This window comes from Metarhizium robertsii, assembly GCF_000187425.2.
Source record: "Metarhizium robertsii ARSEF 23 chromosome Unknown MAA_Scf_4, whole genome shotgun sequence".
In the NCBI taxonomy this organism is placed as follows: domain Eukaryota; kingdom Fungi; phylum Ascomycota; class Sordariomycetes; order Hypocreales; family Clavicipitaceae; genus Metarhizium; species Metarhizium robertsii.
The window spans coordinates 223,881-244,762 of record NW_011942182.1 but is presented as its reverse complement, the minus strand read 5'-3'; the positions used below and the strand labels follow the sequence as shown (position 1 = coordinate 244,762).

The window sequence follows — 20,882 nt, the reverse complement described above, 5'->3', positions numbered from 1 at the left end:
ACCATTCCTCAGCCCTTGATTCTACCCTTCACAATGCTCGGCTTTGCCAAAACCCTTCTTCTTGCTACCCAGCTGGCATATTTTGCCAGTGCGTCGGTTCGTGTGCCCCCAAAGCAACCCGAATACATTCAGCCAAAGAAGCCAAGCTGAACTCACTAATAAAAAGCCCACCCTCAACAATAACAATAAACTTACGAGCAAATGGCCCGTGTGTATCCCTCCCCCAACACAAGTCTCAACCAAGCGAACGCCGACTGAGAAGCGAGACGCCAGTAAGTTCATCCACACTTTCCCTGAGACAGATGAAGAAACATGCTGATTTACTCTCTTGTAGGCGTTGAGACTCCGTTGCCCACCCAGCCAGGCATGGTTGGCAACTGCAACAAGTTCTGCTGGATAGAGAATGGCGACAACTGCGAGCAGATTGCTGAGAGCAATGACATTACCACTAAGCAATTCATCCAGTGGAACAAAGGCGCTGGTCCGAATTGCCTCACTCTCTGGGCGAAAACATATGGTTGCGTGGGCGTTACGGACTCGTAACGGCGAGCAACGTCCTTTGTGTCGTGGCGTGACGCTTAGTCTGGTTCCGCCGAATTGGATGGTCCATTGAGACTGGAGGGATATTCTTTTCAGATTACTTTCGTTAATGCTATGGCAACACTTCTTGAAACCAATTAGGCAGATAAATTGCAAGATACCTCACTCGCGGCGAGTGGAGGCTTTGTGTAGGGAAAACTAATTCTCCACCGGGAACGTTGTGATTTAATACTTGTGAATCATTTGAGCACATCTTCTGAGGTCCTGCTGTCAGTAAATCCAGCCTTGCTACCTGGTATTTGGGACTACATCTTGTTTGCTATTGGCAGTGAGCAGAGATGACTACCAGCTTATCCACAGCCGTCATCAAATGAGTCCAGGGTCATCGGCTTCACGTCTACCAGCGCGGTGCTGCGTTACCTGTGGCAATAGTAGAATATCACAAGGTAGGCAATCAAAGTAGTAATGCGGAGGAGAATGCCGTCTGAAGTGGGAAAATTGTTGAAATTCTTGCCAATGATGCTCAACTCTGGTTGATTTGTCCTTGACGTGCTAACTGCTGGATTTATATCTCGGATTTATCACTCTCCATACAGTAAATAATGAGGCATAGGTATTTCTATAGCGACATCACATCGTTTAATTTCTTATATATTTGCATCAACCAAGATACCATGACCAGTAGTGGGATATCAACGATAGCTTCAACATTACGAAATCTATTCATTGCTCAGCCACGGGTTCCATATAAGACAACATTATTCAAAGTACAAATTACGGTGGGTCTCAGCAATTATGGGTGCTTGTTTCTAGGTCTACCATGCAAATAGTTCCGGACTTACTGGTACCTACTGTACCGCGCATTCGGTCAAGGGTATCCAAACGAGACTACATATACGCAGCGAGCCGGCCAAGACTGCTTAGACGCAACTTGGCGCTCCAGAAATTGTTATTCGATTTAAGTCACGGATATATTTGTATGGAATAGTTCATCGTTTGTCAGGTGCCGTTGCCTGTTTTTCCTAGCGCCCGTACCAGTGTTGACCGTCGTCGAACTATGGGATAGTTCATGCGGCCTCAAATGACTCGAGACGCGAGATTAGATTTTTTAATTTGCGCTTCCATGTTAAAAGATCTCAACACTAGCATCCGATTTATTCAACAAGGCTAGTGTTTGCGCATCATTATATGCCACATTTGAGCCGCGACTGGCGCCACGACTGCGAAAGCCACGGTATTCTCAAACTTCTATGAAATTGTACGGCTTGTTCTTCTTGCGCTAGCAGTTTCCATCTCTATATATTGGGAGGTTACACTGATTACATCTTTAAAAGAAAAGAATTAGCCTTTTGTGGATATTCCCTTGATTATGTTGAACATTGAAAATAGTCTTCCTGTACAAAGATCGGACAGCACTCTATCCTTTCGAGCCCTGTGTATCCTCGAGTTATGAAACAAGGACGAGAGGCTAGAAAGCCCAAGAGCTTATGACCCCCTTGAAGCAGTCGGACAGTTCCTCTTCAACTTGCTTGTACTGGGCCAAGACGAACATTGACCCCTCTATCGCCTGATGCCTGGAAAGATGCTATTTGGTCGAAAATTGGAAACCCAGAATCATTATGGGCTTCAATTATTATATCTGGTGCGTAGCTACGGATCGAGTGTAATAGTACATGCTTTTAATAAGCTTCTGATACAGTGCTTTTATGTAATGTCGTAGGGTTAAGACCTGAGTTTAGCTCGCAAGATGGCATTGAAAAGAATCAGAGCAATATACTATCGCATTTAGCGACCTTATTTCTATCTATTAGGTACTATTACTCGAGGCTATAGATCGCCCGAACATTTGCTCCCCTACCTAACCTGACCTAGCTCTTCCTACAGGGTATAATGCAATGTATTACAGCTTAACATTGCACATAATCAGGACCATGTAAGTCGTATGGGGACGCAGTAAACAGGCATGATGTTCTGGCTCTCGACATCGACTGAAGCTTTTGAAAGTGAATTGAGCTCCTCCAAGTGGTGGCAGATAGGTTGGCAAAAGGTTTGGGGGTTCGAACCCCAGAATCTCTCTACCGCAAGTTGCTACTAGACAGGCGACACTGGTGATGCAGTCGAAGGTTTCGAGTGCGCAACCCATGTATTTTCTGACGAATGTGTAGCCAGCATTACCCGCATCGCCAAGGCTGTGCAATAATTTCAACTGGAGACGTGCACCCCTACGACCCGACTGTTAAAGTCATCGAGTGAGCAACTTGAAGCAAACTCCGAGGCGCCGTGACCACAGTGGCGAAGCTGGCATTGCCGCATTGCAAACCACCGCAGCAGTCTGCTCTACCACCATTCCCTTGAAATACTTGTGGTGGTCTTCTCATGGAGGGCTTAATCTGAGCTCAGAAACGTGACGCATCCGAGCAAAAAGCCCAAGGTCAAATAATGCCCCGTTACGACCCCCCTGAATCTAGACGGCCCAAAACAGAAAGATGTCAGGACGCGTCCTTATCAATGGCGGTAATCTTTATCATCTGGTCGGCGGCATGTTTCCCAAGCGCCGCAAGTGATCCCATCGCAAGCATCTCCAGCACACTGATGTCAAAGGAGAAGACCTGCTTCCACCAGGCCTTGAGCTCGAGTGCCACGAGCGAGTCGAGACCCAGGTCGACCAAGGGCAAGGCTATGTTGAGGTCCTCCTGTGGCTTGAGCAGCAGGTGAAAGAGTTTCTTTCCAATCTCAACGGCGAACAGGTTAGCCGTCTCCGGCGAGCTGAGGACAGCAGGGTCGGCTCTGGCACCAGCCAGGAACGATTTGAGACCATCGTTGGACGCGGCAGCTTCAGCACCAGCGGCAGCGGCGTTGTGGTACGACGCCATGCGACGGTCTCTTTTCCACACGGAGCGGTTGTTGGGACTACTCAGCGGTATCGACGAGTCCAGGCCGAGGACAAACGTGTTGGCTTCGACAAAGGCCGAGGGGAATCCTGGACTATTTCCCTGCCCCGTCGGCCGAGCATGGGCAAACATTGCCAAGACCATGGCGTCCAAGAGTTCCTGCTCTGTGACGCCCTTGAAGCCGGTTGCTTTCATGGTGTTCATTAATCCTTGGCGCTCGGTAATGACTCCAATGTCTTCGACGGCTCCGACGTCGACGACTGAGGCTGCCAGGCCCAAGCCCTTGCGGTACTGGGCAAACGCATCAAGAAAGGTGTTGGCGCTGGCATAATTGGCCTGGCCCGGCTGGCCGATGATTCCCGAAACGGAGCTGAAGAGGACAAAAAAGTCCAGGTCTGTGCCGGCGGACAGAGAGGCACGGTGTAGGTTCCATGTGCCCTCGACCTTGGGGGCTGTCGCACCCGTCCACTCCTCAAAGGTCATTTTGGTAAAGTTTTGGTCACGCAGAACCATGGACATCTGGATGATGCCTCGAAGGGCATGTGTCGCCGCCTTGACAGCCTTCTCGACGTCCTCGAGCTTGGTCACGTCTCCCTGGATGAGCTTGACGTTGCAGCCCATACTCTTGAGCTCGGCCACGAAGACGTCGTGCTTGGTGTCCCCTCCAGCGCTTCGTGATAGGTAGATCAATTCGCGGGCGCCGTGCTCGGCCATCCAGACGGAAATGGCGCGGCCGAGACCCCCGAGCCCCCCGACAAGAAGGTAGGAACCGGATCTGTCAAATGTGATGGGTCGGGCCATCTTGACAGTCTCAAACTGGGTATCCGGGTGTTCTGGGTTGTGAGAGATGGAAATGCCAATTCGTCCAATGTGAAACCCCTTTTGCATGTACCGGAACGCGTCCTGGGTTTGACTGGCTGGGAAAGATTTGACGGGTCGAACGGGGGTGACAAGACCCTTGGCACACCAGTCGAAGGCGTCCAGCATGTGTCTGTATAGAAGGTCATTGTGTCAGAAAAGTAGTCTCTTGTATCAAGCGTGGATTTGGACAAGAACAGCCTTTGGAGAAGGATCTCGAGGCGGTTACATTGTGCTCAACTCACTTTCTCAGAATCCACGGCTTCGACCAGACGCGGTCAATGTCAATACAGCAGTAGCTGCGGTTCTTCAAAAAGGGCTCCATGTCGAGTTTCCCACGGCCGATCAGATCTCGCTTTCCAATTTCAACCAAGGTACCAAACTCGGCGACGCATGTCCACGTTGCGTGCAAGAGCTCGCCGGAAAGGGAGTTGAGGATGACGTCCATGCCTTGGCCACCAGTCTCCCGCATAACGTCACCAACAAAGGACTTGTCACGGGAGTAGAAAATTCGATTCCGCGGGATGTTGAAGTTGTTCATCAGGAACTCGACCTTGTCTTCTCTGCCGACGGAACAGTACACTTCAGCGCCGACCATCTGGGAAATTTGCACAGCGGCCAGACCAACGCCACCACATGCGCTGTGAATCAAGACGGTCTATGTATATATCAGCATAGGGGGACACCTTGGCCGCCGGCCATAACTACGTACCTGACCCCTGGAAAGACGTGCAGTAGCGAACAAGCCATGGATAGCCGTAATATATGGCATGATCATGGACGCGGCCTCATCGAACGTGATGTTGTCGGGGACATGAGTACAACTATAGTCCGGAGTGACAATATAAGTCCCAAAGGCCTGCTTCTTCAAGCAGCAGATGCGATCGCCGACCTTGAGCTGGTTGGGGTCCACGTCCTTTCCGACCCGTGTAATGATGCCTGCTGCTTCGAATCCAAACTGGCGCACTGGAAGTTCCACGATGCCAAGGGCCACGAGGATGTCCTTGCGATCGAGTCAGATGGTACGACAAAGCTGGCATAGAGTCAATTGACTTACCCGAAAGTTCAAGCCTACAGAGTGCACCTGGACCTCTACATCGCCCGGCTTCAGCTCGGCCTCGCGCGGCTGTTGCACCCAACGCAGACTGTTGACCAGGCCAGGCGTCCCGATGTCAAGGGAGGCCATTCCAGAGGGCTCCGACACCAGGAGTTCGTCACGCAGCGCGAATTTATGGAAGCGCCCAACCTGTACCTGGCCGTCGATAATGGCCCATTCAAAGTCGGACTTTACGGCGTCGTCGGCGTCGTCGTCGCGCTTCTCGAATTTGGCCAGGACCCGGGGGATCATGTCCATCGACTGGGCATTGTTGAAGCTGTCCACCTCGCACGTGGCAAAGTCGGCAATCATCTCGGAGCGGACACATCGGGCGAGACCCAAGACTTGGGCGTACCGGGGGTCACGGCATCCCCGCTGGCTGAGAGCCGTGATCCAGAGAATGCCGGCGCCGCTGAGGCCGAGGAGGAAGTCTTTGAGGAGCTTATATCGTGGCTCGCTGAGTTTCTCAAAGAAGGGTTTGTCTAGGTCCAGGCAGGAGAGGACATCCTGTCCGACTGGCGGAGAGCCATCCAACTTGCACCTCGTCACGGCGTAACCGTCATCTTCTAGTCGGCTGAGCATCCGCCGAGTGGCGGCTCCATTCTCGTCTTCGACAAGAACAGTGACTCGTCTAGGGGCAGTCTCCTGGGGCAGGTCATGTCTTGCTACTATGGTCGTAGTGAGTTGGTGAGGCTGTTCAGCATCCAGAACCGTGGCTTCGATGCTGCCGAGCCCTGCCGCCGCAAGCTTTGACTGCCATATTTCGGGACTGAGGACGGCGGTTTCGTCAGACCCGTCAGCGGTGCCTTGCCACCACGTCGGGAGGGCTCCGAAAACATAGGTGGCCCATTTGGACGACGGGCAAGTCTCCTGTATAAGCAGTCGGCCGCCAGGGCTCAGGAGCCTCTTGATGTTGGCCAGGCTCTGCTGCGGGTTCCTGGTGGCCCCAATGACGTTGGACGCAATGATGAGGTCGTATTGGCATCCCTCAAAGCCTTGCTCCGCGGGATCTTGGCCGATATCCAGAGTGGTGTATTCCATATTGGAAAGTAGCATCGGCTGGTCCTTGCTGGAGACGAAGCCTGGCGAGCTCAAGGTATACTTGGAACAGAGCACCTGGCCATCAGGGCGTGTGAGGTCCTCGGCAATGCCACTGGCTGCCGATGAGCCTCTGTCGCCGCCAATCTCGAGGATGCGCAGGTTGGGTTTGGAATGTGCTAGATGCCGAATAAATGGGCCATGGTCAATGGATTTGTGCACGAATTGCAAGACACTAGACAGTGTCTCCTCCGCAAGAATATCTTCGAGTGTCTGTCCGGACAGCAAGAGATCCATCTTCGTCCAGACTTCGAGGATGGCCTTAGCGACCGGCGACATTGGAGTGTCAGCAAGACGGTTCGAGAGAGCGTGGATGCGGGCCGAGATGTTCTCGTTGTCAAGATTGCTCATGACAGACGCTAGGTTGACGACGACCACCTTGGAGGCGGACGTAATCCAGGACGTATACTTGAGCATATGAGGAGCGAGCACCACCGGCTTGGACGTCGAGTAAAGTCGGCGCTTCGAGGAAAGCAAGCAGAGTTGCCCGAGCTCCTCGAGGAGATGCAAGTATTCAGAGCGACCTGCTGGTGCGAGAAGGAGCTCGCTAACATTCATAAAGTCAATATCGGCGCTCCACTCGTACCTTGCGGCCGCATGTGTGTCGGGGACCTGGTTTGAAAGGGAGTTGGCCGCAAGTGACATTTTGATATTCTCAGCCTCGACGACGACGACGCCGCCCGCCGTGCAACGGCCTCCTCCCACTACGGAATGGTTGCTTGACAGCCTCGCGCTGACACTGGTGACCATGTCCGACGAGCAACGGTAGACGCTGAGCCTGTCCATGCTGGTAGGAAGCCAAGTCTTGGTCTTTCGCATCTGGCCGTTGGTGGCGGCGGCACCTAGGATCTGGATGGTCGCGTCGAGCACGGTGGGATGGATGTGGTAGTTGGCCTCATCGCCCTGCCTACCGTTGACAACATTTCCAATGGCCCGGTTGTCCTCTGGACGCGTTGAAGTCTCAATGGTGGCAAGTGTTTGGAAACAGGGGCCAAGGTCAAGACCCCCCTTGCTCATGTTGCTGTACCACTTGTCCGTGTTCACCTTGCGAGGAAGGGGTTCGGGATCCTGTCCCGGTCTTGGGTCGGACGTGAGCGCCATGACTTCGCCCGTGCAGTGTTTTGTCCAGATGTCACCGTTGTACGAGGCCATGGTGAATTCCCACCAGGAACTGTTCAGGGACGTTGTGAGGCTCTTTGGCCGGAACGTGGTCATCATCTCCGTGGGCTTGCCCTTGGGGAGGACCAGTGCTGTGCTGACAAGAACATTTTGAATGCTGAACCCGTCGTTGATGCCCGTCGTCTGCCTCACCGCCTCGCCAGCCATGGCAATGTAGCCGGCAAAGGGGAAAACGATATCGTCCCCGATCTTGTGGTCGTGGACCCAAGGCGTGTTGGATAGGTGAAACAGGTTGCGCCAGGCCGGCTCGAGCTCGGTGCTCTCGACGACTCGGAGGCCAAGGAGATCATGATAGGGGAATTTTCGGAAGCGCCAACCTTTGGACAGACGGGACTCGTACCAGCAAGTGTTCTCATGGTTCCACGGGTATCTTGGGAGATCTGGTAGACAAGAACCCGTGGGGAACAAGACGTCGAGGTTGATGTTTACATTGAGTGAATGGAGTTTGCCGACGGCAGCCAGATAGGATCCAAGACAATCCTGGTTGCGGATCATGACTGACAAGTAAGGACAAGGTGAAGAGGTCTCGGTGAATATTTGCCTCAAAGGTCCCGCGAGGGCTGAGTGAGGGCCAATCTCGATAAAGACGGCATGCTTGCCAACCTCGTGATTCAGGAGGTTTGTGACGGCCTCACGGAACCGCACGGGGGATTCGAGGTTTGTCCGCCAATATGCCGACCCGAGATTGTGCTCTCCATCCAGCAGCTTTCCCGTCACACTAGAGAAGAAGAGGGCATTCGAAGGACCCTTTCCAGTCACTTGGCCGCTAATCAACGAAGCGTAGTCGTCTCCAATCTCAGCCATGTGATACGAGTGGTATGCTTTGTCTACCTGAAGCAGCCGAGCCAACACTTCTGGACGTGTCATTTGAATATCGGCCACCACAGCCTTGACCTTATCTGTGTCACCCGAAATTGTCACACTCTTGGGAGAGTTGTCGCAGGCAATGACGACGTTGGGCACGAGGTGCTTCTCCGTATCGCGCCAACTCATTCCAATGGCCGCCATGGACCCTTTTCTCCTCTGCCTATTCGTCACGGCGCCACGGTGATGGGCTGCCATGATGGCTTCACTCGCTGTGAGCGCCCCCGAGGCGTAGGCGGCCGCAATCTCGCCGCTGGAATGGCCGACAACGGCACTCGGCACGATGCCCAGGGCCTTCAGGGAGTCGACCAAGGCGATCTGAATTGCCGTGCACAGGGGCTGGGAGATCTCGGCCGAAGATACGCGGCTCTTCTTGGCCGGCTTCTTGAGCTCCTCCTGGATTGAGTAATGTGGCCTTTCTCCTGAAATGGCTTGGAGACACTGATCCAGGTGCTGGATGCTCGCCTTGAAGGTCTCGTTGGACTGCCATAGCTGTCGACCCATCTGGGGCCACTGCGCGCCCTGACCTGTAAAGACCATGACGATATTGGGCGGCTTCGTGCCGGGCTTGATGCTTGCGGGCGGCGAGACGGTTTCAATTGCGCCGCCGTTGGCAATAGCGAAGGCCCTGCGCGGCCCATGATCTCGCTTCCTAGCCAGAGTGTAGGCCAGGTCGGCGACCTTGGAGGGGTTCCTCTCAACCCAGTGCCGGTAGTTGTCAATCATCCTGGCGAGGGACTTGGCAGAACTGGCCGTGTATAAAAGGAGTTGAGGTTCTTCCGGCGTGGCGTGAATGACGGTTGCGGCGTTGTGCATGACAGCAGACTCGAGGATTATGTGGGCGTTGGAGCCACCCACGCCGAAGGAATTCAGACTTACACGCTCGAGGCGATCTTGGGGCCAGGGAGTTGGCTCCAAGGGAACCGTGAGTTTGGCCTCCTTAAAGGGGATGTTGGGATTGGGAGCCGTGAACCGGATCTGGGGTGGTATTGTGCGGTGCTCAAGGGCTTTAACCATCTTGATCAGGGACACGAGACCCGAGGCGCCTTCTGTATGGCCTAGATTTGGCTTGACAGAACCAATGTAAACTCCCCGCTCTCCAAAAACACGAGCCACGGCATTGGCCTCGATAGGATCGCCGATGGGCGTGCCGGTGCCGTGGCACTCAACCATAGCTGTTTCCCCAAAGTCGGTGATTCCTGCCATGGCGTACGCTCTTCTCATGAGGGTTTCCTGCGAGCTAGTGCTCGGATGTGATATTCCGGGCGTCTTGCCGTCCGAGTTATTCGTTACGGCCCGGATGACAGCCCGGACCGGGTTGCCGTCGCGAATTGCGTCGGTCAATGGTTTAATAAAGACAGCAGTAACAGCTTCTCCACGGGCATAGCCGTTAGCATCTGCAGAGAAGGTCTTGCACGAGCCATCCTGGGATAAAACGCCTTGCTCTGTTTCAGAAATGGTCATGGCCGGCGCCAGGATCAGATTAAGGCCGCCCACGATGGCGGCTTCGCAATCTCCACGGGCGATGGCCGCGCAGGCCTCGTTGATGCCGATGAGGGCAGAAGAACAAGCCGTACGGATTGTGACGCTGTTCAATGCGTTAGCTTTATAAATCGTTGTTAGGAGGGCGAATAGTACGACGTACCTTGGTCCCCTGATATCGAATTCATATGATAGCCGATTCGCGATGACAAAGTCCCCAGTACCAGTGATGCGATGCAAGCCGTATTGCTGCGGTTCCTTGGCGAACATCTCAGACCAGTCCTCTCCATAGTTTCCGATGTAGCATCCCACCGTCTTCCCCCTCCAGTCGGTCACCCCGGCATCTTCAAAGGCCTCTCTGGCAACCTCCAACATCAGCCGCTGTTGCGGGTCCGATCTTTCTAGCTCAGTGCGATTCAAGGGGAAGACAGATGTGTCCAGCGCCCCAAGGTCGACGCTATCATCAAGAAAATGCCCGTATTCTGTAGCCACCGTTCCTGGTTTGGAAACGGGGGAGTGGAAGGCGGAGACGTTGTAGCGGGATTCAGGCACATGAGTCCGGGCATTCTTTTTTGCCAAAAGGAATTCCCATAACTCCTCAGCCGATGCTATTCCTCCTGGGAGGCGGCAAGCCATGCCACAGATGGCCATGGGAGTTTGACCCGGGTAGCCGAGCCCGTTTAGCGAGCCATTGATAATACCGTTATCGTTTGCGGTGTGGCCGTTTATGGAATGGCCATTGAGGCTATGACCGTTGGTTATGTGACCGTTGGTTGTATGGCCATTAGCTGTATAGCCGTTGGTGGTATGGCTACCATGAGTTGCAGGGTGTTGAAGAGATGATTCGTTGGTTTCCCCATTCCCCACGGTAGCAGCTAAAGAACCCATATTGATCAAGTCTGCTCTTCGGCCGTTAGGTACTAATAGAGTCTTCCCGGTCGGCTCGGTGGGTTGGTCGGTTTGGCAGGGAATACGAACACAAGTAGTTCCCGTAAAAATAACTTTCGATGACAGAACGGCCTTTATGCTACCTACCGCTGACTGGTATAGACAATGGGATGCAACAGATATTTGAACCCGCCTCGGTACTGGACTGGCCTGCTGAGGACTCTCTATCTTCCTACTTTTTCATAGCCACAGCCTTATTATGCCTATATATAGTAGCATCGGGCTATCCGCAGGTTGTCATCTACATCATAACCCGGATTGTACGTTCCATCTTATTACGTGCGTGTTTCGACTTCAGGCCGCCACAAACGCAACATGTGGCGACTGCGCATCTTGCGCCATAGTTGGGCCATGGCCTTCACGAGGAGTTTATCTGCAGTCTCACCCGCCGGATTCCGATGCCGAGTGGTTCAATGAGACAAGCAGACGGGTTCCGTTTCCCGCGACCCGCTGGTGTTTTTTGTGCGAGCTGAATGACCGAAAAGCGTCAATGCATTGGTCGTTGGTCGCGACTTTGCGCATGGGCGGCAGGGGATGCAGTCAGCACCATTACCCCGTGCATGGTACATACATGTATGTATGTAAATGTGGTTGGTCCAGCCTGATGACTGTACAAGAGAGCCGTAATAATGGATTGAAACTGCGGTAGGTCCTCGCTGCGCTCCCTCGCCCACGATCATACCAAGATTTTCTCCTGTTCACCATAGAGACTATCCGGACGGCGCGTCCATTTTCGCACCAAACAGTACCATTTGTCGGCCTCATATCATATTTTTCACTTTTTTACTCGCCTCCTCTTCCCTTGGCCTTCGATTTTGCATCTCTGCCTAGTCATCCTCAGCATGGTACCGGCACCGACAATGGATCAACAACCAGAACCGGACCACGGACAAAATATCAGGCGAAGGCGTAGTCGGCAGTCGTCTGCGGCGCCGTCGGTCCAGTTAGAAGCGAATACAGCTCCTGCTTTACCTCAACGGGCAGGACGGCCGCTTTCCTTTTGGCTCGCCTTTTCCGGTCTCTGTATCAACACGTTTCTCTTCGCTCTCGACTCGTCCACTCTCTCCGTGGCTCTTCCAGTAAGTCGTCTCTCCCGGCGTATGCTCCATGGGTACCATGAATATCCGCTAATAGCATCCCAGGCCATTGCGCACGAGTTGCATGGCACAACTTTCGAGTCGTTCTGGGCCGGAATCGCGTACCTTCTTTGCGTGGTCATCACCCAGCCATTGTACACCTCCCTTTCCGACGTCTTCGGTCGCAAGCCTCTGCTCTATGCCGCTCTCCTGCTCTTTGCCATCGGCTCGCTCGTTTTTGGTCTTGCCAAGAACATGACGTATATCATTGTCGGCCGAGCGTTTCAGGGCTTTGGGGGCGGGGGGATGGATCTGCTAAGCGAGATCATCATAACGGATATAACGACACTGCAGGAGCGTGCCATGTTTCTCGGGCTGCTGGCTATTCCCATCGCCATTGGGACCATCATCGGTCCAACTATCGGCGCCGTCTTCAGCGAATTCATCTCTTGGCGATGGATCGGCTACGCAAACTTGCCCTTTGTCGGAGTCTCGTTCCCCATCACATTCTTTTTCCTTCGTCTCCGTACTGTCAACGACTCCCTCATGGACGATGTGAAGAGCCTGGATTGGGGGGGCATGGCTCTCTCCTTCACCGGTATGATTCTTTTCGTCCTACCTCTTAGTTGGGGCGGCGCCTTGTACTCGTGGGCCTCATGGCAGACACTTGTCCCGTTGATTATTGGAATCCTGATTCTGGTCGGTTACTTTGTCTACGAGTCACTACCCGCCGCTCCGATCATGCCCTATCGATTACTACAATCTACAACAGCCAAGGCGACACTGCTGGGGAACTTTATGCAAGGCTTCGTTCTCTTCCCGCTGCAACAGTACTTGTTGCTCTTGTTCCAGGCAGTCTACCTACTGAGCCAAATCGACACGGCCGTGGAGCTGCTCCCTACCAGCATCACATGCGTCTTGGCCGCCAGTGGTGTGGTCATCACCATAGGTCTCCTCAAATCGGGATATCTATGGAGTATCAGACTGTTTTGGGTTGTCCTCACAGTGGGCACCGGCCTTGTCGCCCTGTTAGATGAAGGCTCCCCCCGTGCTATGCGAATGGCCATCCCCATCATCTGGGGCGCGGGTATAGGCGCATTGTTGCGTCTCCTCCACCTTCCAATGCAAGCAAGTGTTGAAAACGTGGATGACACGGGGCTGGCCGTCGGGCTCGTCCTGTGGTTTCGCCTGGTGGGAGGCCTCCTCGGACTCGCCGTCTCATCCTCAATATTTATCAGTGTCTTTGCCAAGTCCATTGCCGGCGTTGACAACCTCCCCGAGTCTCTTGCTCCCCTGAGAGAAGCGAGCCGGACCATTAGCTTTATACCAACGCTGAGGGATCTGGGTCTTTCCCGCGACGTGTTGGGCCCAGTCTTGGGAGCTTACCACAAAGCTTTCCAGACAGTATTTTACGCAATGACTGCCTTTGGCGGTGTTGGTTTTGTAAGCTCACTATTTACCAAGGAGCTCACTCTGCAGAAAAGCGACCTTGGCCGGCAGGCGTTTGAGGGACAGCAATTATTACCCTAAAAAATGACTGGACGTCCTAACGCGGTCTAGACACACTTGATTCACCTTTGAATGTGGTTAACCATATTGTCTAACCAGACAAATCGTAAAAGACAAGTTAATAGTACGTAATAATAACTACTGTCAAAGTCATGATACACGATACCACTGTGCGAAACCCTGTTGTGTAAGCATTCGCAAGTAGACCGCAAACTGTGATGTATTACATCTTGGCCCACATAATGTGTCCAAGCCAGTATTGCTAGACGTTGGGTTAGCCGTAATGACTACTATCAGGAACTACTGGCAGGGATGGGCTTTGTCTAGGAAGCTAAAGCCGACGAGGGCGCTGAATTTTCACGGTTAAAGTCTCAGGCATTGAGGGGATGAGAGGCAGCCAAAGCATCCTCATGCTGTCGAATGGCTGCCGTCCACCCAATTGAATTAGTACAGAGACAGTTCAAGTAGAGAATTAAGGAACCTATGAGACCGAGCTGGGCCGTCCTGACCCATATGGCACGCTCCACTTGAGATTCAAATGGGACTTGGAGATCCTCATCCGGGTTCCGGGTCCCGATATTCGTGCTAATCGAGTTAGCGCCGGACCGGACGGACACGGAACCCGTCCTGTCGCGCGGACATTGCCTACCTAACCCTAACCCGACGGGCCAGATTGGGTCAAAGCCAGATATAAATGACTCCAAGGTAAAACCGCCCGCCTTTCTCCCCAGGGTAGCTACCACTGTTCTGAGGACTTTGATATCTATCTTCAACATTAACCGTACCAGTTCTTTTCAGCGCAGACACCATGTGGCGCATCCCAACGGACACCCCTCAAACTTCCACTCCCAACGGACGCACCAAGCTCCAGGAAGTCACCCCAGAAACCCCCTTGGACGAAATCTTCCAAAAGTGGGGAGAAGATGGCGCCCTTGTCATCAAAGGCCTCCTCACCCCTGGTCAAGTAGCCGAATTCACGTCTGAAATCGAACAAGTCATTGAAAACACTCGGCGTGGCGCTCTGCTGGACCACCCGCTCCTTCAAGCCTTCCACGGCCGCCGAACGAAGCGCGCCGCCGGTCTCGCCAACCATAGCAAGGTATTTCGTGAGAACCTCCTCGAGAACGACCTAGTTCATGCCATCTGCCACCGCAACTACACTACAGGAGGCAACGCCGGCGATTACTGGCTGTCCACGGGGTCAACTTTGTTTGCCGGCGGTCCGCAGGACCCGCAGGAGCTGCATCGAGACTTGAACAACTACCCTCCTGCCGTCTTGCTTGGCCCAGACTTTGACGATGTGCAAATGAACTTTCTGATTGCCCTCAGCCCGTTCAGGGAGGACAACGGCGCGACCCGGGTCATCCCAGGGAGTCAGAAGTGGCCCTTTGACCAGCGCGGCAACCAGGAAATGACGATCCCGGCCATCATGGACCCGGGCGACTGCCTCCTTTTGAGTGGCAAGGTCGTGCACGGCATGGGTGCGAATACAACCACAGAGGAGAGAAAGGCATTGCAGCTGTCTATTTGTGCGGGCTATCTGACGCCATCCGAGGCGCATCCGAGCATTGTCACCCTAGAGACTGCCAAGAAGCTGTCTCCAAGGGCGCAGCGATTTTTGGGTTTCCGGTCCCAGTACCCTAGGGGGTCACCTGGGTTGTGGACCAAGGATTACACCGAGCTGGCTTTGCATTTGGAACTGGATGATCTTGATGGCCTGATGGAGTATCTTCGTGACCTTGCGAAAAGTCATCCAGTTGAAGACCCGGTTGGCAAATTGTTTTAGACCATTGTAGATTGAATTCGGTAGATTGAATTCGGCCCGAGTAACTGGGTAGAGAGACAGATAGTGTTTGACAATCTGATTACTTCATTTGAGGCTTTTCGACTTGGAAGTTTCTAGATTGTACCTGTGAAAGATGGTGTTCAGTGTGGCAGGGTGGTGACCAAAGTTGCTGAATAGTTACGAGCTACGGGAGTTTGGTTGATGGTGTCAATCTCTGAATATCCCAATTCTTAGTTACCATCTGCCCAGTTTGGATACGAGAGCTTCCGCTGTTTCCTTTGCCTTTTTTTGGCACCGAAGGGTACCATATGCGGGGTTGAGACATCAGACGATGGCGGTGGTGTCATTGAACACAAAGTGTCTCTACAATTAGTGAACTAATGCCGCTTCTCGCAAGTATAGACTGCTGATGCTATAGAACATGAAACGGCAGACATTTTGGATCTGGGTCAATACAATCAGAGGCTAGGTACACGGAACCTTTTGTCCTGAACCCTCACCTAGCTCTTCTGTGCTCTTCGCCGTCCCTGCGGGTCATGGACTCCCATTTCCACCTGAGATACGGCCAGAGAAGACACCCGGTAAATACGGAAAGCAAAGAATCCACAATGCCCAATCCCCTCTTTGGTGACGGCCCAATCATGTTGGTGAAGAGCAATGAGCCAGCCAGCGAGCCGTCACAGATGATGAAATCGCCCCTGTCCACGGCGGAAGTGATGAGTGAAGCGATCTTGTCCGAAGATGGGAACCGAGCTTCGAGCTCCGACATGGTGTAGCCGTCGAGACCCTGAATGCGCTTTGTGAGATTCGTCTTGGTCTTCTGTTCCAGGACAAACCCAGGGGATACAAAGTCCCCTGGAAAGGCGCAGTGGATCGAGTAGGTCGATTCGGGGCAGCAGTATCGCAGCACTTCCAACCGCAGAGTATCCGCAAAGGCACGGGTTGCACACTTGGCCGCTTGGAGGAGATGAAGCCGTCAGCCACAAGTGTGGTCATTAATGTAGTAAAGAAATACTCACGAGTGTAAGCAATGGAGCCAGGAGAACCCAAAAACGCGGCGGCGCTTGTGACAAAGACAATCTGACGTATCCTGGGGTCAGGGCGGGGATGAATGGGCCCTTTCAAATCATCCTCTGTCCATATGTCGAGCAGAGACTTGGCTGCGTACACGGCCGTAAAGTAGTTGTTCCGCATGCAACTTTCAAGAGCCTGTGCCTTAATATCAACGATAAATCCGTTCTCAGCATGGTTACCGCCGGCAACACAGTACAAGACGTCAGCAATCCGAGGCTGTTTTCTAAATACTTCGTCAACCTGCCGGTCAGGTGGTTAGTTGTTAGGTATGTATTCAATTAGAGCCCCCATGCGGAATGGGGGCACACCTTTGAAGCATCCCCCATGTCGATGGCGACGGTATTGACTTCCTGATCCCCATTCAAACACTTAGAAAGTATCTCCTCTCTGGCCCTGGCAAGTGCGTCTGGCCTGCGGGAGAAAATCGTGATATGGGCCCCTGCGAATGCTGATTAGTCCTAGAAGTACATCCTAGGATACCGGCACTGCTGACCTCGGGCTGCTAACTGCTGAGATATGGCTTTGCCCAATCCCCCAGATCCTCCGGTAACAAAGACGGTCTGATGATGTTAGCATCGATTGAGAGCTCTCAATGAGAGAAATTTCAGGTCCGACATCCCCGCAGAGCAGAAAACTTGCCTTTCCGCGAAAATCCTCGGGTCGCTTCATCATCAAGAGATCCACACGTCCTTCTTTTTCTCTCAGGTGAGAGAGTGAGGGTTGTCGGCTGAGAAGGGGAGTCTAAGGGATGCCTTTAGCAATCTCCAAGGACAAATGATAGAATTCGGCCATCGCTTGTCTTCTGGGTACAACATGAAATGCTTATCTACGCCGTTTCCAAGGATTGGGACGGACTTGACCAATCGGCTTCCAGGCCGATTGGGTGGAACCCGGGTTCCGGATCCCGTGGGAGTCGAGGACAGCGGGAGAATTACTCTGCACGTAAGAATTTAATAGCTGTACAAGCCCCTTCGCTCAGGCTACTACTGCGTTGGACATGTTTGACTTCACTGGATGAGTGGTTATTATTTCCACAAAGGACTGCCGGTGTCATAACAACACGTCGCCCGACAATCATGGATTTCCTGGCGGATTTTATCAAGGCTCAGAAGATCAAGGGGCCCCAGATGAAAGATGCACCAACCTTCTACCGCAACCTCGAGGAGGCTTTGGACCTCCGGCGATCCGATCATGGCATGTTCACCAACGGTCTGAAGAGTCCCTGGAAGTCAGGCAAGGCCGTTGACTTTTGCTCCAACGATCTTCTGTCCCTGGGAAAGACGGGACTGCTTCGCAAGGAGTTCCTCAACGAGCTGGGCCGGAACCCCGACTTCCCCATCTATGCAGGAGGTTCGCGCCTGGTGGACGGGAACTACGATTACATTGAACAAGTTGAGCAGGAAATCGCCGCCTTCCACGGCGCTGAGATGTCACTCATTGTCGGCTCCGGTTTCGAGGCTAACAATGCCATCTACTCGGCAATCCCACGCCCCGGCGACGCCATAGTCTACGACGAGCTCGTCCACGCCAGCGTCCATGACGGCATGACGCACTCGCTGGCCTTGACCAAGGTTGCCTTCCGCCATAATGATGTCGACGCCTTGAGAGATGCGCTAGTAGAACTTGTGGACTCACAGCCCTTGATCAAGGACGGCTCGCGCACGGTTCTTATATCCGTCGAGTCCGTGTACAGCATGGATGGTGATGTTTGCCCTCTACGCGAGATGCTTGAGATTTCCCGGGAAGTGTGCCCCAAGAAGAATTTTGCCTTTATTGTCGACGAAGCCCATGCTACGGGGATAATTGGGCCCAAGGGCGTAGGACTTGTCAGTCTCTTAGGTCTCGAGAAGGAGATTGCTATTCGACTCCATACATATGGAAAGGCTTTGGCCTCGACAGGAGGTAACACGTCACAATTCATCTTCCGTTTCTGTATATGGGCCTCAATGCTGATCCTCTGTGTTTATAAAGCCGCCATTTTGAGCAACGGAACGGTTCGAACGGCTCTGCTCAACTTTGCCCGCTCCGTCATCTACACCACTGGCCCTTCCTTTCCTTCGGTTGCATGTATTCGAGCAGCCTACAACTTGATGCGCAACGGAGAAACGACAAAGGTAAAGTATTTGACGATAAAGACAATCTATTCCGAGTTTCCACCTGGCTGTTATCCAGCGTCTCAACTTATGTCAGTCGCCGTTAACAATGTGTCTCTAGTTACAAAACAGCATCCAGCATCTCGTGAAGCACTTTTTCGAAACCATCACGTCGAACCCTGTGTGGGAAAAAGCCAGCGAGATGGGGATTCTGTCCATCCCTCTGGTCGACGATTGGGAAGGACGCGAGTTCCAGACGCACATTGCACCCCTCTGGACACGGCAGCGGTATAACTGGTGGCTCGTATTCCATCTGCAGTTGGCGGGAATTGCGGCCGTCCCCATTGACTACCCCACGGTTCCAAAGGGCCAGAGCAGGATTCGGATCATGGTTCATAGCGCCAACACGGAGGCCGAGGTCGAGTTGCTTGCCAGCACCATATGCGAATGGGCACAAGAGATGATTGGCATTGAGGAGTCGGGGGAGGTCAAGGGAAAGACGCCCAAAGCCGCTCAGAAAATCTACGCCTTGATGGCTGCTGCTAGCGCTTGAGGGCCTGGGGGGCATATGGGCGAGGGTTTTCACATAGCAGTGGCAAAGAAGCTCTAGGAGTAATTGGGGAACTATTTGGAAATGGGTCAACTGGTTCAATGAGTTGACTTTTTATGCACAACACAAGGTTTCATGAGTCGAAGCTACAGTGCAAAGAACGGTCAATCAATCTAGCATTAAATTAGAACACTGCATCATGAGAGCTATTATTCAGAAGAAAAATGGCAAAGAGTGGCTTATTTCTCAAATACGTTTTAAGCGCCAATCTCTATGTTGACAGAGGACGTGGAGGGTGACGTAGTTGCAAGATAAATGCTAGTGCGCCGTTTTAGTGCATAGTGTCTCCCCAGAAAGCTGAAAAATATAGTTCTCGTCATCTTTGGAATCGGGGAAACTCCGTCATACCCCAGTCGGCTCCGACTGCATACCGCGCTGGAGGTGATGTTGACGGCTGACCCAACCCCCCTTGTTGCAACCACAAGTTGTCGCAGACGCCAAACTCCTCATCTGCCGCACTTGAATCGAAGTCTACGACATTGTATTGTCCCAAGAAATCACTTGCATAACTAGTGGCAGTCTCCAGCTCGTCGGCCAGAAGTTGAGATTGTCCTATGTTGCTTTGTTCTGAGGGACTCAAGAGGTTGAGTGAGTCGTCCAAGCCCCCAGCTGAAATGCCACCTTCCGGATTGTGCCGCTCAAGCGCCATGACTCGAGGCGTTCGACTGGGAGAATGTACTTGTATTGGCGAGCCATTCGAGAGACTGCTCCCAGACTGAGGGGAGGGAATCGACGTTGCGCTTGTTGCACGCGGGTTGAGCTTCTGCCGCTTATTTGGCGTATTTTGAGTAGTTTTTACACGCATCAGAAAACGCGAAATCTGGCACAGGCGTCTGTTGTAGCAGCTTTCTCCCTGGGAGTCGGCTATGACTTCAAGCATTTCGGTGTAATCCCGCAGCAAATCTTGGTCAAATTCTTGCCCCCTGCCCCTTGCACCTTGCATATAGATAGCATGAAGATATAGCGGCGGATGGGACGCAACAAGGCTACATGAAAATTTACAAAAGTCAGCATTTTGCTTCTAGTTGAACCAGTTGGTGACAAAGACAAGCAAGCGGCGAGGAATGGAGATAGTGTACACTACTGACCGTGCGATGGCTACATGAAGCCCTCCTTCTTGGGTAGACTGCCAGAGGTGCAGAACAAGCCTCATGCATCGCCTGGCGATGTGTGTCTGCTGCTGGAATAGTGCGTCTGGATGGTTCTTGTAGGGCCAGAGGAGCAGCAACTGCACACAGAGAAAGTCGGCCGCCAGCTTGGCTTTCCAGACGGCTTGTTTCTGATGACTTTCCACCTCATTCAAGTGGATGCGCCAGCTAACCAGCCAGTCTTGAAGTCTCTGGGAAATCTTGGCCGCGATCTGGCAAACTTGGTCGTCAGTTCGCACCTCGACCTGATTGGAGTACACTCTCAAGTAAATCATCTCCTCAATGACAGCCAACTCTGTTCTTGCAAACAGATAGGCCATCGTACCGCCATCATCTGGCGCCAACGTATAGTCCAAGAGTAAATCGGACGCTGGTATGCTAGGAGATGTGCCAGTTGTCCAGCAAACCGTCTTATCGAGAATGTATAAGCAGTAGGAGACGCTTCGTCTCTCCTGGGCTGCTTGTTCACTGAAATGACCACGAAAGTACTCCCATTGATGAATACCCGTGGACTTTGCGCATTGCGCAGCCAGAGAAAATATCGCCTCGACGAGATATAAGGAGAGATGCTCTTGTGCCACTATGCACTTTATGTATTTTCATCCCTATTCAGGGTGGCGATCAACTCAA

The 20,882-nt window shown here is 52.8% G+C and overlaps 7 protein-coding genes across 7 annotated transcripts in view; 4 read left to right on the top strand and 3 right to left on the bottom strand.

Moving 5' to 3' along the window:
- Positions 1–33: 33 nt before the first annotated feature.
- MAA_08700 (LysM domain-containing protein) lies at positions 34–543 on the top strand (the record flags this gene model as incomplete). Its single annotated transcript, XM_007826698.1, has 3 exons — positions 34–96; positions 167–272; positions 335–543. 3 exons carry the CDS (start codon positions 34–36, stop codon positions 541–543), a joined length of 378 nt encoding a protein of 125 aa, XP_007824889.1.
- A 2,486-nt stretch (positions 544–3,029) lies between these two features.
- MAA_08699 (Beta-ketoacyl synthase) lies at positions 3,030–10,896 on the bottom strand (the record flags this gene model as incomplete). Its single annotated transcript, XM_007826697.1, has 5 exons — positions 3,030–4,422; positions 4,535–4,947; positions 5,002–5,292; positions 5,347–10,114; positions 10,172–10,896. The coding sequence occupies 5 exons, from the start codon at positions 10,894–10,896 to the stop codon at positions 3,030–3,032; spliced, it is 7,590 nt and encodes a 2,529-aa protein (XP_007824888.1).
- A 920-nt stretch (positions 10,897–11,816) lies between these two features.
- MAA_08698 (Major facilitator superfamily domain protein) lies at positions 11,817–13,562 on the top strand (the record flags this gene model as incomplete). The annotated part of the gene is made up of 2 exons (XM_007826696.1): positions 11,817–12,035; positions 12,099–13,562. 2 exons carry the CDS (start codon positions 11,817–11,819, stop codon positions 13,560–13,562), a joined length of 1,683 nt encoding a protein of 560 aa, XP_007824887.1.
- Positions 13,563–14,349: 787 nt separating this feature from the next.
- On the top strand, positions 14,350–15,327 carry MAA_08697 (toxin biosynthesis protein; the record flags this gene model as incomplete). The annotated part of the gene is made up of 1 exon (XM_007826695.1): positions 14,350–15,327. The coding sequence occupies one exon, from the start codon at positions 14,350–14,352 to the stop codon at positions 15,325–15,327; it is 978 nt and encodes a 325-aa protein (XP_007824886.1).
- A 496-nt stretch (positions 15,328–15,823) lies between these two features.
- On the bottom strand, positions 15,824–16,727 carry MAA_08696 (NAD(P)-binding domain protein; the record flags this gene model as incomplete). Its single annotated transcript, XM_007826694.1, has 3 exons — positions 15,824–16,182; positions 16,347–16,641; positions 16,710–16,727. 3 exons carry the CDS (start codon positions 16,725–16,727, stop codon positions 15,824–15,826), a joined length of 672 nt encoding a protein of 223 aa, XP_007824885.1.
- A 750-nt stretch (positions 16,728–17,477) lies between these two features.
- MAA_08695 (8-amino-7-oxononanoate synthase) lies at positions 17,478–19,047 on the top strand (the record flags this gene model as incomplete). The annotated part of the gene is made up of 3 exons (XM_007826693.2): positions 17,478–18,303; positions 18,373–18,515; positions 18,616–19,047. The coding sequence occupies 3 exons, from the start codon at positions 17,478–17,480 to the stop codon at positions 19,045–19,047; spliced, it is 1,401 nt and encodes a 466-aa protein (XP_007824884.2).
- Positions 19,048–19,420: 373 nt separating this feature from the next.
- MAA_08694 (uncharacterized protein) overlaps positions 19,421–20,882 on the bottom strand; it is a gene marked incomplete at both ends in the record, with an annotated part of 2,137 nt that continues 675 nt past the window's right edge. The window contains 2 exons of the mRNA XM_007826692.2: positions 19,421–20,090; positions 20,193–20,839. Coding sequence (XP_007824883.2) covers positions 19,421–20,090; positions 20,193–20,839 — 1,317 coding nt within the window. The remainder of the gene's footprint in view (positions 20,091–20,192; positions 20,840–20,882) is intronic.